Genomic DNA, 17,029 nt, shown 5'->3' with positions numbered 1-17,029 from the left:
TGCAGTCAATGATTGCAACTATCTATAATTTCCAAATAATACTGGTTGCCTCTGGAAGTAGGAGGGACATCTTTAGTGCTAAAACACACACATATATATATATAAATGTTATGTTGGTTTGGGTAAGCTTCAAAAACTCAAAAAGTTCTGCAATGATTGGGCTGAAATTTAAGCAATACGCATCAAGGATTGGTTTTATCTTTTTTTCTCAACCATTCAATCACAATGTGCCACAGCGAAGCGTGGCAGGGTACAACTAGTGAATATATAATATTAGAAGTTAAACATGAAAGTGTCATGTTTTGTTCTTTGAAGTTAATAAAAATGGTATTAAATCTCTCTGTGTTATGTATAATATAATAAATTGAGGAGTGTGTCTTGCCAAAAGTTAAAAATAACTCGAACTTTTTTTCTTTAATTTGTGGTTTTCTTCGCATTCTGTACTAATTTAAGAAAAAAAACTGTGGGATTTCCAGATCAATCTGGAAAGGGTCACCCAGGAAGTTCAATTAAATATAACAAATGCTAGATTTATCAACTTCTTCATACCTGGCAACTGTAAGCAATTCCAACAGATTCCATGTTTTCACTCAAATCTATGTTTATACCATCGATACTAATTTGTCTCAGACAACCATCAAATCCGTTTGTTGTGACTTGTATGATTCCCTTGTTATTTCCACCGAAATTCATCGTATCCAGCGCGACTATTTCCTTGTCGGCTGAAGATGCTACTCTTTTCAGGATTTCATTGTCTACTCGAAGGGAACACGAAGTTGAATATCTTCCAGCGTCCAGTTTATGCCATTTGCCGTCGTTATATGTTTTTAGAGTACCCAGTATCACCATGTTGTTTGGATCGCCAAGTGAGACCTAAATTCATAAAAAAAAATATTACTAATTCGTACAATAGAACTGAATTAACAAATTAAAAAAAAATCTCAAATCACTAACAATACATTTAAATTTACGCGTATATTTACACTGTGTAAATATATGGTATAATTTCAATTATTAATAGGAAATTACGACTTTGATCAACAAAATAAACTTTAATATATTAAATAAAAGTCTTTCGAGTTTACAAGTGAACTTCTTAAATAAATAACACAAATTTAAAGATATGAATACAAACCTGTAAATACACGTGTCCGTCTTGCATTTGCAGTGAAAAGAAATGTTTGTCTTCGCCTACTACATATATTAAGCCGTCAGGAGCATATGTCCTGAAGAATAGTAGCACTTGATTTTTCTGCGGTCCAAGGTATCCTCTTCCCGGCATGGTAACATGAGAACGTCCGTTAAACCGGTATTCTTGAGGACCAGACTGAGATGTTATCAATTTATCCCTGTAAAGAAGAAACCGTGTTATATCTTCTATATTAATCAAACCAACAAGGGTTCAGTGCAATGGAAGTAAGAGTTTACATCATTTTCGAGTTCGTTGGTTCATTGGTTAGAATAGCAAGGAGGCCTGTACCATGTCTTGATTAATCTTACATAATTCATTAGCACCTACTCGTAGCAACTTAATCCTAACGTTTGAATAAATAAAAACAAAACCCTTTTCAGTGAGATTGGCAAATCACAAACTTTTTAAGCTAGGAAACCTGAAGTTCAAGAAAATTGGTTGTTGCTGGGACATTGGGTAAAATAAACTTCGCATGCAAATAAAAGAATAACCTACCCATTTAAATACAAATTTTTAAGGTTAGGAAGGAGGAATACGGAGAGAAAATAATAGGAGTTTCTGTATCTGTATAATGTAAAAATTATATTTGTACTTTGAAATTTACCTTTGTCTTGCTCCTTTCAGGTTAGCAGCGCTAACAGAATTCCATAATCCAACAGGAGTGTCACCAATCATCAGTTCTTCAATCTGACCTTCGAACGCTGGGAAGTTTATGCTCTGAAGTTTCGCATCAGAAGGAACTCCGCCAACATAAAGTTTTGATTTATCCCGGTCAAGGTTGAAAATAGTATGTTGTCCTGGTAGTACAGCATCCTTGTCGTATACTTTTTCCGATCCGTTGTCCAGACTTTCACGAATCGATAGCTTGACGTTACGACCCACTCTGTTGAAGTAGTTTAAAAGGTTGTTACTTCGAAATCGCAGGTCGGATTAAATTTTTTCGCTAATATGAATAGTCATACCTATCAACAATAACCTGGTACCATCGATTGTCAGCAACAAATTTGTCACTGCTGATCCTAGCTGGTTCCCGCCCAGATGATGCGCTATCACCGATGTCCATAACTAGATAAGGATAGCCGTTTTGTATGCCTACTACCATGAAGTCATCCTAAAAGAAGAAAAATATCAATAATATCTTGTAACTTAACTACCTGTCAACTCAGTATACAATATTGTAGCTTTAACGAGTAGGTATTTGTCATAATTATTTTATTATGTTGTTATATTTAGTTAAATATCTTACAGATTTCGTTCTTCGCAGCATAGTGTCCTTCGGATTTCCAAGATATAAAATGAAGCCATTATTTTCTTTAGTGCGGAAGTAAGCAGATACATGTGTTGATGTAGACATTTCGTCTATAGTGTCGGGTAAACGAGGTTGAAGAGTTGAATGCCGATCGAAGCTTACTCCCACCTGTATACGGTTTGTAACTGTACGCGCCTGAAAGTAATAAGCATTCGTAAAAATATGATCATTCTGTCCCTATGAAATTACAAACTTTTGAAGAATAAAATGTATCCCAGTGTTAATTATATTAAAACAAATTATTTATATATAAAATATTTATATACATATAAAAAGAATCCTATTCAGATTTTTCAAAGATTAAAATTTTGATGGACATTGTTATTAATTATATATTAGGATTCCCTCACAGTTTCCCGTTACTTTGTCTGAGTTAGTTTAGTATTAATAAAAAATCTCGCAAAAAGCGTGTTTATCCCAAGATAAAAAGTATATAATGCCAAGTATGGGGATTTAAAAATAAAACCTTTGTTACTTAGGCACGGTAGGTACCTGTTCAATCAGTTCTCTGACTTTCTGTAGTTTATCATCAGCTTCTTTTCGTCGATATTCTAAATCATCTTGTTTCATTTGGACAGTCTCTAACTTAGACTGGACCACTGGATCCATACTTTGAATATTTTTTACTGAAAATAAAAAATAAAAGTTGTCTTGAATATAAATTACAATTAAGTTTGCATTTTTAAAATGGACGTACTGATGTGTAACATTTACTAGCGAAATTTGGTAATAATATCATCGACCCGTATGTTGTTACGGCTATGGGCATGATGCTCTCTTAAACCGTCATGCCTCCCGTACGCCACCGATTCACGTTGCACGTATACTGGTTCGCGCCACGTTACCGTAATTTGTTTTTATAATAAAGAACACGTTTACTTACTCAAACTTTCAACATTGGATGTCATTTTCTGCGCATCATCAGCCAGTTTAGGTAAAGTCTGCGCCCATTCTTTGCTTTTGGAAAGTTCGCTTGAAAGATTAGACATAGTATCCACAGTTGATTTAACTATTTGGGCTACCGTATCAGCCTTTTTTGTTTCATTTTCTAGTGATACTTTTGGTGATAGTGGAAGGGACCTGAAACCATAGGCCAAAAATAGTAAGGGAATTCGTACTAAATGAATTTATAGTCAATAGTAGAATCCATAAGATCGCTTTAGCGATCAGACCGCCTTTGCACACCTTAACTAGTTTTTATATTTTACTTTATTTTTTAATGTGTTTTATAATAATTAATAATCCCTTAAATACTTACAGTTCTATAGCATTATTCACATCATCTGCGGAGCCAAAAGTGGAAGATGCGTTTTTAAGCGCTATTTCAGCAAATGTAAGGTTTGGTTTCAATTTTTGCTCCACAATTTCTAGAGCTTTTAATGCTGTTTTTAAAAGAGTGAGAGAACGTTCACGTGCTGGCTCGACAATGCCCTTGAGCCTGCCATTCTATAAAAAGAAAAAAAAATGTTTTAAAATGATCGGGGTAAAATATGTAAATTCAAGCGTTTTAGGCCTTCGCTCATTTATCAAATCCACACCGCTCGAACACCGTTTTAACGCAGCTTCATCTCTAAGTTAGGAATTATCGAAACGAGTCGACCTTACATCGGCTAGTCGGCATCTTCGTCAATGAGTGAACAAAGTGACTTTGACCAATGTACAATCGGCTACATTGTATCGTAGGTATAATAGCACTTCGTTAGCGCATGTTCAACACGAAGTCCACGAGTCGGCAACGGGTCGTTAACGGGTTGACAAGGCGTTGTCGACGACTGGTAAGCGGGCTGTAGGAAGTGTATGACTAGTGCGCAACTGGAGTTCCACTCTTTTGAAACTATTTTCACAGTTTTTAAACAACTTTATGCCGCACGACTTTGAGTGACTCACTTCTCTATGCTTTAAGATGATAGGAGTTGGAGGTGTGTCGGGGTTGAGTAGATATGATAAGGCCTTGTTATAATTCAAGATGATACTATAATAATCGAATCTGCAATATCTAGAAGGGCATATCTCGTATATTTTGCTAAAAACTTCTGTTAAAAAATACTCCTGTATATTTATTTATAATAGCAATTAACATCAAATACTTAGTCTGTGTAAATGTAAAATTTGTAACTTAAGTTAGCTGAATGACTCCTAATTAACAACTCAAAAATATTTTTCTTTACATTATATACCACAAAAAAAGTTATGTTTTATAACTTATGTTAGAACATAGTAAAATTCTAGGTATGCATCCTTTTCGATATTGTTGTTTAATTATACCTATGACGACTTAATATTTCATACTTACAACGTCTGTAATATCTACAACAGCAGCTTCGGCGTCATCACTAGCGTCTTTGGCATCCGATATTTCTTGCACTATAGAAGAATAGGCAGAGGCTGCGCTATACGCGTGTTGGGTACGTGAGTTATTGTTTTCTCTATCCGCTAAATTTCTTAAATTATCTGCCTGAAAAGATACGCAAATATGTAGGAAGCAAATTTTATAAGAAAGCCATAGCTTATCTATGCAAAAAACAAGGTGTCAAAGCCAAGTTCCGTTTTATAATTTTTTAAACCATAATTTGGCAATTATCTATTGAGCTATAGTCAGCGACATTCAACTAAGGTTATTATAAGTTTTATTTTGTTTAAAACAGAAGACTAAGTTTATTCTACTAAATGGTAATTTAAGTAGGTGTACGAAATCTAAATACAAAATATCTTACTCTAAATCGCAAATTGCTAGCATGGTTAAATGCTTCATTCGTAAGATTGGTCAAATCGGGCAATGATTGTGTAAGTGTTTCTATGGAGTTGCTTATGTTCGTGTTGACGTTTTGAATATCTTCTAAAGCCAGGCTCATGTTTCTTGATTTCTCTTTTGTTCTACCAGTGAACAAAGTTGCGTTGCTTATATCAAACGCAGAATCAATTAAATCTTTCATGGCTGCACTATTTAATTTTGTTACTGATGAAACTTTGTTCTCAAACTTTGACTTCCTGTAAAAAATACAGTTAATAAGATTTGTAGGATCATAAATAAATAACGATTAGCGTTAATCATGAGCTCCTTTTGCAGAAAATAGGGAATGCGGGGAACGGTATAATTGGTTTCAAAGTAATTTACAAAATAGACAAGAATGCGTTGGAATTGCTTCTGTAAACCAAAACATAAAGTTACATACAGATCCCAACATCTATACTTATAATAAAACTGTGACTGGAAGATTTCTGTACATTTAATATTTTTTGAAAATTTTGACCGGGGGATGCTTTATAATCGAGACTGAGTCCAAAACAGATTTTTATTTAATTTTTGTCTGTCTGTCTGTCTGTCAGCACGTCTGTCTGTCTGTCTGTCCGGGCATCACGTGAAAACTACTGAACGGATTTAAATAAAATATGATATAGTGGTAGCTGATATTCCGGGTCAACATATAGGCTACTTTTATCCCGATAAACAATAAGCTTCTCCCGGGAAATGAGATGAAATTTTTTATCAATTTTACTTTATAGCTCCGTTAAATCATTATTACCTACAAAAAAGTCCGGGAGGCTAAATTTCTAACTGTTAAGACACAATAACCGCTTTTTGTTATAATTTGTAGATCAAAATACAATCTTAAGATGGTGACATCTTAAGATTGTATTAATAAGGTTATTGTGTCTTAACAGTTAGAAATTTAGCCTCCCGGACTTTTTTGTAGGTAATAATGATTTAACGTTCCTATCAGATCCTTATCCAAATAAATAGTTTTATAGTTAAAATTGATTATGTATCTGCAAATTCCTCTTTAAATTATTCAAATTGGACCTATCGTTTAGGCGGTACGACGGGTATAGAAATGCTAAAAGATATTAAATCCGATAATAACCGATTTGATTCAAATTCATTTATAAAGTAGACCTACTTTATAAGCACTTTTGAAACGTTAAGTATATATGTTTGTAGTGACTCTACCACCGGATCGGAAAGCAGATTCTATCGAGAAGAGACGGCAAGAAACTCAGTAGTTGCTCTTTTCCAACATCAACATTTACAATCATTTTACTATCTTGCGGGAGATGAGAGCGAGGCTGGCTGCTTCCAATCTACCTTGTCATTGAGGAATTCATCAAATGTATAATGATGCAGACGAAGTTGCGCGGGTCAGCTAGGACACTAATAAATTTCGGTGTGCCACAATCTTTTAATTTATGTAATTGACTTGCCAGATGCAACACACAATGATACAATACTAAGCATGTTCGACTTCGCATATTGAGGTGTTAGGAAATCGTTTTGGCGATAAGAAATTGTCAGTACCGGGCCGAAGCTACAATCCTATCAGTCTGGGTCATTTAATTTCTATTATTTTAACATAAATTTGATCAATAAAATCGTCAAAGTCACCAAGCTATAAATGTGTGTGTGTGTGATCATCAGATCTTACATATTGATTTGAAATTCATATTAACTTTTTACCTGTTATTTGCGTTTAGATTTTCTGCTTCCGAGGCAATGCGTTCTGCTGTATCGGAGTATACCAACATTTCTTGCAACTTTGTTTTTAGCATACGAGTGCCGTTAGTAAGGGATTCGAATTTCTGAAATTAATATATTCATAATTAATTATTACTTACTAACAGTTACAGTATGGCAGATATATAAATAAATCCATTATTCAATGCTTACCTTAACTTGCTCGTTAACTGGCTGCACAAAAACGTTCATTCGTTCTACTTGCTGCGATGCATTTGTGAATGCATTGGATGCTTGTACCGCTTTTTGTTTGAAATTTTTTTCTAGGCAAGAAATGAAAATAATTAAATCAATTAATTCCTAACTAGTATTAGTGGTTGCATCTTTTGAGAGTGAGTAGCATTTTCGTAAATTGGTTAGACTTATTTTTAATACAAGAACCGATGGTACGTTATATCAAAGTCTAATAAACTAGGCATATCCAAAATTAACCAATAATTTGTTTAACAAAGCTTCACACTATTCATGACACATAAAACTTACCAGCAATGTCGTTCTTAATTTGCCTAGCTTCAGCTAAGGCACTGTCTACTTTCGGTTGTTGACTTAATTCCAATCCTGTTGCTAGCTCTGATACATGGGATACAATATCCTTAGCCTTTTTGCTGTTTTCTCTCACAGAAGCGAGAACGTTCTCGGCAGTATTAGTCAAATCTGCAGCTCTTAAAATTTGTTTGTCACTATCCGTTGCAGCGAATTCAGCCTATAGTCCAAATAAACGTTTTATAATAACACTAATAGTTTAATATATTTCAAAATCACTTAAATTATATTAAATCAAGATTAGTAAAACACTGAAAAATTTATCAGTATAGAAAATATAAAATGAAGGGATATGATAACTTAATATTTGCATCTCTTCTTACCGATCGAAGAAGGTTTTTCGCATTGGTTTCTAGAGTTTTTGCAGCTGCTGTAACTTCACTTAAATCAACATTTCTTAGTTCGGCGACTTTTGGCTTTAAAAGCTCGGTTTGATTAGATATGTAATTTAGCCTTTGTGTGGTAAAGAAGGAATCTGCTTTATCCTAAAAATAATCATCAGCTTTAGAAATATATAAAATAAAGTAGATACTGGGTAATAGTGAAAATTTATCACAATATTTACCTGGAAGTCATGAGTTTCGTTACTCAATAAGTAGGTTAAATCTTCAATTGTGAACAGCAGAGCATCTGTACATGAATTACATTTTGAACAGCCTTTTTGTGGGTTGAATACCCATCTGTGAAGAAAAAAATATTGTCATTGCGTTGTAAAAGGATTCAAGACGCAACCAAATACCCATAGAAATCTAAAGCTTTTTTGCAAAATTTAGAAAAAGCGAAGCGATTCTCGCTTCATTTAGAAATACATCAGTTATATGACCTGTCTGGACAACGATCACATTTTTCTCCAATTACACCAGGCAGACATTCGCACTGCCCTGTGGAATTACACATGAATCCAATCGAATATCCCGTGTTACAGTTACAACCTGCGAACAAATTTTAAGATAAGATGAAAGACTTGAAATCTACAAAATATAGAATTAGCTATCAAATTGCGGATGTACTAACGATCGCATCCTTCCTCTGTGTAATTCCAATAGCCGGCCGCGCATTGGTCGCAGTGAGTTCCAGTAACACCTTTAGCACATCTAAAACACATTGCGTTATAAAATAAAACTGTATTTGTTATATAAAAATGACAATCGACGAATACGCGTTGTTTTTTTTTCGTAGCTTCTTTAGGTAGGTTAACAACCAGCCTTATTTCTACTGTATATCAATATAATTTGGTGTTTAAAATGCACCCTATATAAAGTATCAGCGGCGCGTTGCAGCGGCGATATCAACTCAATCAATTGCAGTTAATGGGCAAGTTTGATTCATGCGGCAGAAAAAAGATTTAATAGGTACTTAATTTCATCAGCTGCTTCCAAATTTCTTGTTCCGAAATTAATGTTATAACTCTTTATTTGTTATACTAGATTAATATTGCTTAGTTACTTTAGAGGGGATAGATTAAAGTGTCTGGTAGTATACAACGGTAAAAAATAGTATATTAGTATAGTAGTATTAGTACCTGCACTTTCCAGTATCATCATCGCACTGTGTTGATTCCGAAGCGATACCACAATTACAGGGGGAGCATCCCTGTCCGCTCTTTAGACCCCAATGGTCAGGAAGGCACTGATCGCACTTATCACCAATGACTCCGGGGCGACATACGCAAGTGCCAGTGGTCGGATCGCATCTTTCCATCCCGTAATCATCGCAAACACAAGCTAGTGCAAAAATATTCATAAAAGTTTAGAATACAATTAACAATAAGATACTATGATGAAGTTGATCACCGAGATTGGATTTTATGGGATAAATAAAACGAAAGGGGCTGGGGACTTATACAGTTGACAGAGAGAGCCATGTATAGAGAAGGTTGGGAGTGACACACCGACAAGAGCTTAGATCTTAAGTTAAAAAAAAAGATACAGTGACAATGGTGACAAAACAAACTTTCAACTGTATTTTAAATTAGAAATGAATGACTGTACGAATAATTTGTTACCTGTACAGTTTTTGGAGAAGATGGCATCACCGAAGAAACCGGGAGCACATAAATTACAAGCAGCTCCAGCAGTATTGTTCACGCACTTAAGACAATTTCCTGTGATACTGTCACAAGAGCCAGGATCTTCGGTGTTTATGTTACCAGAACAGTTGCAAGGTTTACAATAGTCACCTAAAAAATAAATCTATACGTGTAAGGTATCGAGATGGTTATTACAATTAGAAAATATCAAAAGGTTATTATTTTTTAAACTTTAAGTTTTTTATTCTGATATATACCTATCAAAAAAAAATGTAGAAATAATAAAAAATACAAAAATGCAGGCATGCGACCGATTGTCTAAGCCAACTTAGAAAGAAAAGGATCGCCCTTATTTTTAGATCCCCATAATTGCCATCATCGTCACTCTCTGCTTAATTATTCTATACCACTGTTGGGCACCGGCCTCAGCATCAGGAGTATGGCAGTAATATTAAAAGCATACCCCTAAACGGTATCTAAGCGGTATCGCTCACTCCCCTCGAGAAAATTGCTTCTCCCTCTAAAGAGAGATTTGCATTTAGACACACTCCGCTGCTTCAATAGAGCAAAGAGCAGGGGTTGGTAATTCTTATTAGGCTTACCAATTTGCTCAGGAACTCCATAGTATCCGGCAGCGCAGAACTCGCATCTTACACCTCCATAGCCCGGCTTACAGATACACGATATAAGTGATCCGTTATCACTTAAATCGCAGCTGTATGCGAAACTGTAAATCAAATAAATTTACTCTGTAATACTAATACAATAAGTACCAATGACAATATAAGCAAGTACGTAATAAAATAAGAAAAACAACTGTCCAAAATTGCGCGAATGTTTTTATTTGAAATGGCGCAGTTATAGCAGCCATATTGAATTTATATCAAAAAGTATACTCGGGATAATGTTAGGTTTGTAAATATAGATTCATAAATCCAGATCTGATCAAGCATTTAAAAGATATGGTGGAATACCGATACTATCCTAGACAATCATCAACCCAAAAAAAAATACTTAGTGCACATTAAATAACATACTTGTTAGAGGCATTTGGTATAGGACAAGCGCATATAAGACAGTCTCTAGGAGTGCCGACTGTAGCATCGCCGTGATACCCAGAGATGCACTGTTCACAGTGATCACCCTCAGTGTTGTCAGTGCAATCCTGTGAAAAGAGCACAACATGATAAGCAATTTACGGTTATAAATTTATCATTGAAACAAGAACATGTAAATTAGATGGAACAATCAAGTTTCTAGAATTTCATTTTCAAGAAAGCAAAACATCTGGTATGATAGGGGTTTGTGTATACTTATAACTTATATTAAAGGAAAGTTAAAACCGTATCTTCACCTAGCTACTACTACTAGTAGCTACTGTTTTTTTTTGAGAAATCAACAAATTTACAAACAGTTAAAATTACTGTATACACCGAGTATTAGAATCAGTCTATTTTAGTACGCGAATCCAAATACAACTTGCCGGTTTGATTGTTTTTTTGTAATGTTGTTGAAGAGAAACAATCCAACCGACTTACATTTTTGATGTTGTTACGGGGAAAACATCAGTTAATTATAACTTTTATACTTCGAACTCAAAGGGATTTCGCGAGAGAAGAAGTAAGCGTTCTGTGTTTATAACACTACTCTTTTTTAAATTAACGTACCCATAAATCAGGATGACGAATGCGGATGTCGAAATCGAAAGATATGAAAACAGAACGCGTTATCTCCTCTCCAAGAGAAATCTTTTACACATTTTTTATTTTAACAGTGTGGATGTATTTACCAAACATATTCCTGTGTTAATATCACATTCCTTGGAGTGTCCATTGCATTGACAAGGTACACAAAATCCAGCATGAGGCCCTGAGCTAACTCTGTAGTGCCCTTCAGCGCATTGTTCACAAGATAGACCCCTGTATGCCTTAGGGCACTGGCAATCTTCTACGGACAAAGCTCTTCTCTCTGGCGCTTCGTATTCCTCTTTTCCAATATCTAAAGTGACTCCCATTAATCTAAATATGGAAAATATATTTATATCACAATGGTGCGGATGCTAGTGAACACAAATCCCTAAATTATATAACAGTGTATCTCTGTAAATTTTCTCTGTGGTGTACAATAAAAGTGTATTAATTCATTCATTCAGTGTCATGCAATTCATGCGTGCACTAAAATACTGCCTACCCAAATGATTTTTATGAAATTAGTATAGAATGTGCATTTTACTATTTCATAAAATATTTCTACTTTATCCCTATCTTGGTCACTAATAATGTGTATGCCACTTATTAATTTATATGTCTATAATAGTGCTGTCATTTACAGAAAGAATATAGAGAAAATAATAGCACTATTGCTGGATTAATTAATTTAGTTTTAGTTTAGAGATTTGTTCTGGTACAACATAATTAGCACCAACGTTTTAGTTTAAATATATCGTTGAATATGATTGAATTTATATATCAGCAGCAGCACAGCTGTGGTCCATATATATTCATTACATATTATGTATAAATACAATTACATTTTAATTAATTATGTATGAATACAATTACAACAGACCTGGTAGTAACAGCTTCATGCCAATACGTAGCTCTGATATAAATATTGGTGACGTTGACTAAAACATTCATGAACTGGTCTCTTGTAATTGACGATCCATCCAAGTTAGTGAATTCATCTTCCGACATTCTGACACTATGTGCCCAGTTTACCACTGATGGTGGTTGTTCTATACTATAGTGTACAATGAAACCACTGGGTCCTTCTATGATGACGTCAGCTGCTGGTATGGCATGCCCGTTCTCACGTGTGGTGTAGAAAATGGAATAGGTAAGGTATCCCCCATATGATGACAGACGTTTTCCTAAAATTTAATTATAGTCGTGTGTAATTAAATCATTTTGGAATTAGGTCTTTCGGCGGTTAAATACGAATATAGGTTTATAAATTTTCTGACTAATGTTAAAATTCATATTTAAAATAAATTTATGACAAGATAAGCCTTTGAAGCTTCAAGTAAGTCCGTTTATAGTGACACTAGCACCAAAACGCCTATTCTGCCGAAAAAAACTATTTCTTGCCGTTCTAGGCAAGAAAGTCAGCAGTTTCTCTATTACAACATCAGCATTTAAAAAAAAATATCTGTCCGAGAAGACGCGCTGCGAGACGCACCGAGAGTCGAAGCGGTGTGTTTCCAAGCAACCTTGTCATTAAGAAAATTTATTAATGTATAGTTACCTCGCTGTAATAAATGTTTTTTGACACATTTTTTAAAATTAAGCATTAATCGGACCAAAATTACCTTGGTTACACATATACAATTAAAATAATGTCTTACCCAGATAGTAGCTAGGTGCGCCAAAATAGACAACTTTTTGCTGACCATCTTCGTTGCTTGCGAGATCGGCGCCTATCACAGAATCGTTTAATATACTTGGACCAATGGTCAAAGGGAAAATATTCAACGTACGATTGGCCTCAATATTTACTAGATACCAATCACTCATGCCATTTATCTGAAAAACAATGTTCATCAAATTTAACGAATGAAAGGCAGTATACAGGTTATTTTAGAATAGTACTGCGTTGAGTGATGGTAGGAAGCGCACAGAGAGTGGTAATAATGATTTGATTCTTAAAAGCATATAGTGAAGAAGTGTAACCTTACCTCAGCCCATGATAGATATGAACTAGCGCATCGAGTTGTTTTTCCAAAACAATAACACTTTGTGCACCCATCAGGGTTGTCAGGTTGGAGGTTAAAGTATTCTTCCTTGCAGACACTGCAGTCCTATAAAAAGTTTATTATTTTTTTTAGTTTACTATATAGCATGGTTACGTATATATTTTTTTATTAAATCATTAAACATTGTGGTGATAATAGTTATACAACCATGTTATATTGTAATGGTATTTCAGCGGTAATGGCTCGATGTCACCTGCGTGCGAAAGGCGAACCAGTGCTTACCGATACGCCACAAGATTAGGACCTTTGTAATTAAGTGTTTGAAATACGAGTTAAACGTATACCATTTTTGTTTGGCAAGCACTTCCCTCAAGTCAGCCATTACTATTCTCCTCATACATGGAAAGCCAACATAAACATCTGCCGTATGAAGTGTGGTTGACGACACATATACATTTACAGTTGTCACCACCCATCCTCTTCTCGCGGGTGACGTATGAGGCTACTAAGGGAATATAACGGAATACAGGCAGCAACGTCCTCTCTGCTACTACAACCATCTACTGATATCACCAATATATCATAAACTCAGCGTCCCAGCGTGATTAGCGTGGTGATTGTGGGCAAACACTGCCGCTCGGAGAGTCCAGAAGTGCTTATTCTGCTAGTTAATATCCGACGTTATGTGGGGTTATATCAAACCATTAGCGGGCTACTATAGGTCACGGGTTCCTTTTCAGAATGAGAAGAATTTAGACCGTAATCGACCAAGAGAGGATTCAAAGCCTTTGAGAACATTATGGAGAATTCTCAGGTGTGCAGTTCAGTCGATCTCGAACTTCACCAGTGATGCCAGTGATATTTAGTTGCGTAAATAAAAAAAACACATAATTCTGAAAAGTAAGAGGTACGTGCCAAAAGCGAACTCCCTAACCACAATATATCACTTTATATAACTCGGTTGGAAGCTAAGTATAAGATCTACTAAAATCTATTACTGTGTATATAAAATCGTTTAAGGTCACTTACCTGGCCCTTGACATGTTTCTTACAAAAGCATTGGGCAGTGTTTTGATCGCAAACATCGTCTGTAGTGCCATCTTCATTACAAGTACAGAGGAGACAATCAGGGAACGCATAGTGTCCTGGAACGCAGTGATCGCAAATGCGCCCGATAACGTTTTCTTTACATCTGAAATAAAAAAAGTGATAATAACTCTAATTATTTAAAAATCAGCATCGTTTGATTGTACTCTGTAGTACTACTTACGCGCAGTTTCCACTATCGGCTTCACACTGCAACTGATTGTCGATTACACCCAATGGATTACAACTGCAGTCATCGCAACCGCGTTGTACGTCAAAGTTGAAAGTGTAGGGTTTACAACGATCACAATTTTCGCCTTCCACGTTTTTGGGGCAGATACATTCTCCTAAAATACATTAACTTAATTATTTTTTGAATGAAATCAATCTCCAGCGCTACCTTATCACATCTAAGAAACAAGTGGTGATATATTCTGTGCACATTGCAATACAATTTACTAAACTAAAATTAACCAAGTAGAATCTTTAGGAAAGCGGGATAAAATCTGGACGTACCATATGATTGCATAGCAGCTGTAAATTGCTACAAAAATTGGCCCTCGAATAGAAATGTAAGTATTGCAAGTACCTAAAGCGCATTAAAGTTAAGTCAGTTTGAACATAGACGTACAGACAGATGGATAAAGCGATCACACTTATAACACTCCTAATTTCGCGGTAAAGAATAAGTGGTTATTGATTTTTGGGTTTTTTTACGTATGTTCGGGCATAATTCCATCAGCAATAGGCGGATTAGCATGAACAATGAACATTTTTTTCGTTTCAAATAACTTTATTGCGATATGGAAAATATAATTTCATATAGATCTGATGATGAGTTTCAGAGACAGAAAGCTAAACTTTTCAAAAAATCATAGACACTAACCAACCACGATTGTTGCTATATCATCAATATTCATTGTCTCCGCAATCACACAACATAACATCACGCCTGTGCACTCAAAAGGGTTAAGACGTATTCAGTATTAGCGGTATTGGTTCAAATTGTCTATCAAAGTTAGTAGTATTTTGATATGTTTACGACTGGAAGCCAGTTATAAAAATTATTTACTTTTAAGTGTTCTTTAGACTAAGAATTAAAGACGAAATATTTATAACTTTACCGTTCTCGTCACAAATGGCTGTAGACGGGCAATGGCACGTCCTGCAATTGGGGAACCCATAATAGCCGGTTCTGCAAGCGCTACAAGTTCTGCCGATTACATTGTCCTTGCACGGACATTGGCCTCCGAAGGTGTTGCATTCCAGTTCCGTGGACCCGAAGTAATCACAAAAGCAACTTAAAGCCCCACTGTTGTATTCTGCTGTTATCGAAAACATTGCATCGCGGCAAAATCCTGTACAAGAAAAGTAAGGTTAAAATCCGTTCCGTTAATTAGGAAAATAGTAGTAGAAGTGTTATCAAATTAGATAGTATATTATTACTTAAAACAATATTGTGCTCACCTGTTTCATTAGAAGGTATGTAATAATGGTTTACGGCACATTTCTCGATGAACTCTCGTGTGTAATCAATCATATTAGCTTCTTTAAGGACTGAGTGTACAAAATCTGGTTTTGCAATGACAAGAACGTAATCCAGCCAAACTTCCTTGCTATTACCACCCTGTCACAGATAAAGATTTCGATAAGCTAGATCATTGCTTAATATATTTTTATGATCTATATAGTATAAATTATTTTCAGTTTACAATACGCTACCATGTGGTGATGGTAAATCAGAATACAGTTGACACCACCGTCCTTCACCACCGACTAAAAGAATATTATGGAGAACGAGCAGTAGTGTGTAGTGTCCTCTGTGCGAACTATCTACTGCGATATTCGTTTACAAAGACGTGGTGATTATGGGCAAACCTTTCCGTTAGGAGAGGCTTTAAGTTCAGTAATGGACTGTTATAGGTTAATTGATGACGTCATTAGCCTATAAAATAAATATTAAAATTGGGAATATAATTTTTTTTTACCTTAAATTCGATGGTGAAGTTATCTGAAACACTAAACAGTGTATTTCCATTCGACTGTTTGATTAGGGCTCTACAACCAGAGTTAGAAGGACAGTGCTCCACAGGAATAGATGCTTCATATTGTTGCCCATTAGTGGTAATATTTATCTTAATAGTACTTTCTGTAAGCATAGAACAAGATTGCATGGATAAACTTTTATCCAAAACAAAAATTTTGTTTTATTAGCATAGTATTCAAAAATAATTTGGATTTAGTTACCTGGATGATCCGGTTGATAGTAATGTACTACAAACATGTAATCTCCAGGTGACGGCACTTTTGACTCTATCTTCACGGTCTCTGATTGGGGTGCAAAGTACACGACAATTGTAGAGTTGTCTTGAATTTGAGGTCTGAAATCTCTATTTCCTCCTGTGCCGGATTCTATTTCAACCTTAACCGAAACCAAAACTACTTAAAAATAAAACACATTATGATTTTTTGAATTATTAGCCTTTGATTTGCAATATCAGCTGTAGTTAGTATGGTGTAGTTTACGATGGTAGCGCGATGATCTTTTAGGGGTAGGTAGTTATCTTAAAGCCCCACCCCTATCCGGTTTCTCGGCGGCTTTGTAGCGAAACGCTAAACCGCTTAGCGACCAGATCAAACGAGAGGAAAATCCATGAGTTATAAAT

General features: G+C 35.3%; 1 protein-coding gene across 1 annotated transcript in view; it reads right to left on the bottom strand.

Annotated features, from left to right (window-relative positions):
• The window catches only part of LOC120636686 (laminin subunit alpha), a 49,189-nt gene that overhangs the window by 8,765 nt on the left and 23,395 nt on the right, over positions 1-17,029 (bottom strand). Inside the window, exons 22-52 of the mRNA XM_039908254.1 lie at positions 16,611-16,785; positions 16,352-16,512; positions 15,831-15,990; positions 15,488-15,721; positions 14,548-14,710; positions 14,307-14,469; positions 13,260-13,382; positions 12,930-13,107; positions 12,152-12,455; positions 11,373-11,601; positions 10,621-10,748; positions 10,186-10,310; positions 9,560-9,733; positions 9,077-9,278; positions 8,569-8,648; positions 8,378-8,486; positions 8,120-8,234; positions 7,878-8,039; positions 7,495-7,714; positions 7,165-7,274; positions 6,955-7,076; positions 5,216-5,489; positions 4,795-4,956; positions 3,760-3,947; positions 3,385-3,581; positions 2,994-3,127; positions 2,439-2,636; positions 2,155-2,303; positions 1,797-2,075; positions 1,136-1,349; positions 550-873 (exon numbers count right to left, since the gene is read on the bottom strand). Coding sequence (XP_039764188.1) covers positions 550-873; positions 1,136-1,349; positions 1,797-2,075; positions 2,155-2,303; positions 2,439-2,636; positions 2,994-3,127; positions 3,385-3,581; positions 3,760-3,947; positions 4,795-4,956; positions 5,216-5,489; positions 6,955-7,076; positions 7,165-7,274; positions 7,495-7,714; positions 7,878-8,039; positions 8,120-8,234; positions 8,378-8,486; positions 8,569-8,648; positions 9,077-9,278; positions 9,560-9,733; positions 10,186-10,310; positions 10,621-10,748; positions 11,373-11,601; positions 12,152-12,455; positions 12,930-13,107; positions 13,260-13,382; positions 14,307-14,469; positions 14,548-14,710; positions 15,488-15,721; positions 15,831-15,990; positions 16,352-16,512; positions 16,611-16,785 — 5,556 coding nt within the window. The remainder of the gene's footprint in view (positions 1-549; positions 874-1,135; positions 1,350-1,796; positions 2,076-2,154; positions 2,304-2,438; positions 2,637-2,993; positions 3,128-3,384; positions 3,582-3,759; positions 3,948-4,794; positions 4,957-5,215; positions 5,490-6,954; positions 7,077-7,164; positions 7,275-7,494; positions 7,715-7,877; positions 8,040-8,119; positions 8,235-8,377; positions 8,487-8,568; positions 8,649-9,076; positions 9,279-9,559; positions 9,734-10,185; positions 10,311-10,620; positions 10,749-11,372; positions 11,602-12,151; positions 12,456-12,929; positions 13,108-13,259; positions 13,383-14,306; positions 14,470-14,547; positions 14,711-15,487; positions 15,722-15,830; positions 15,991-16,351; positions 16,513-16,610; positions 16,786-17,029) is intronic.

The sequence above is a fragment of the Pararge aegeria genome, chromosome Z, assembly GCF_905163445.1.
Source record: "Pararge aegeria chromosome Z, ilParAegt1.1, whole genome shotgun sequence".
NCBI classification, from domain to species: Eukaryota; Metazoa; Arthropoda; class Insecta; order Lepidoptera; family Nymphalidae; genus Pararge; species Pararge aegeria.
This window is presented reverse-complemented; position numbering and strand designations above follow the sequence as displayed.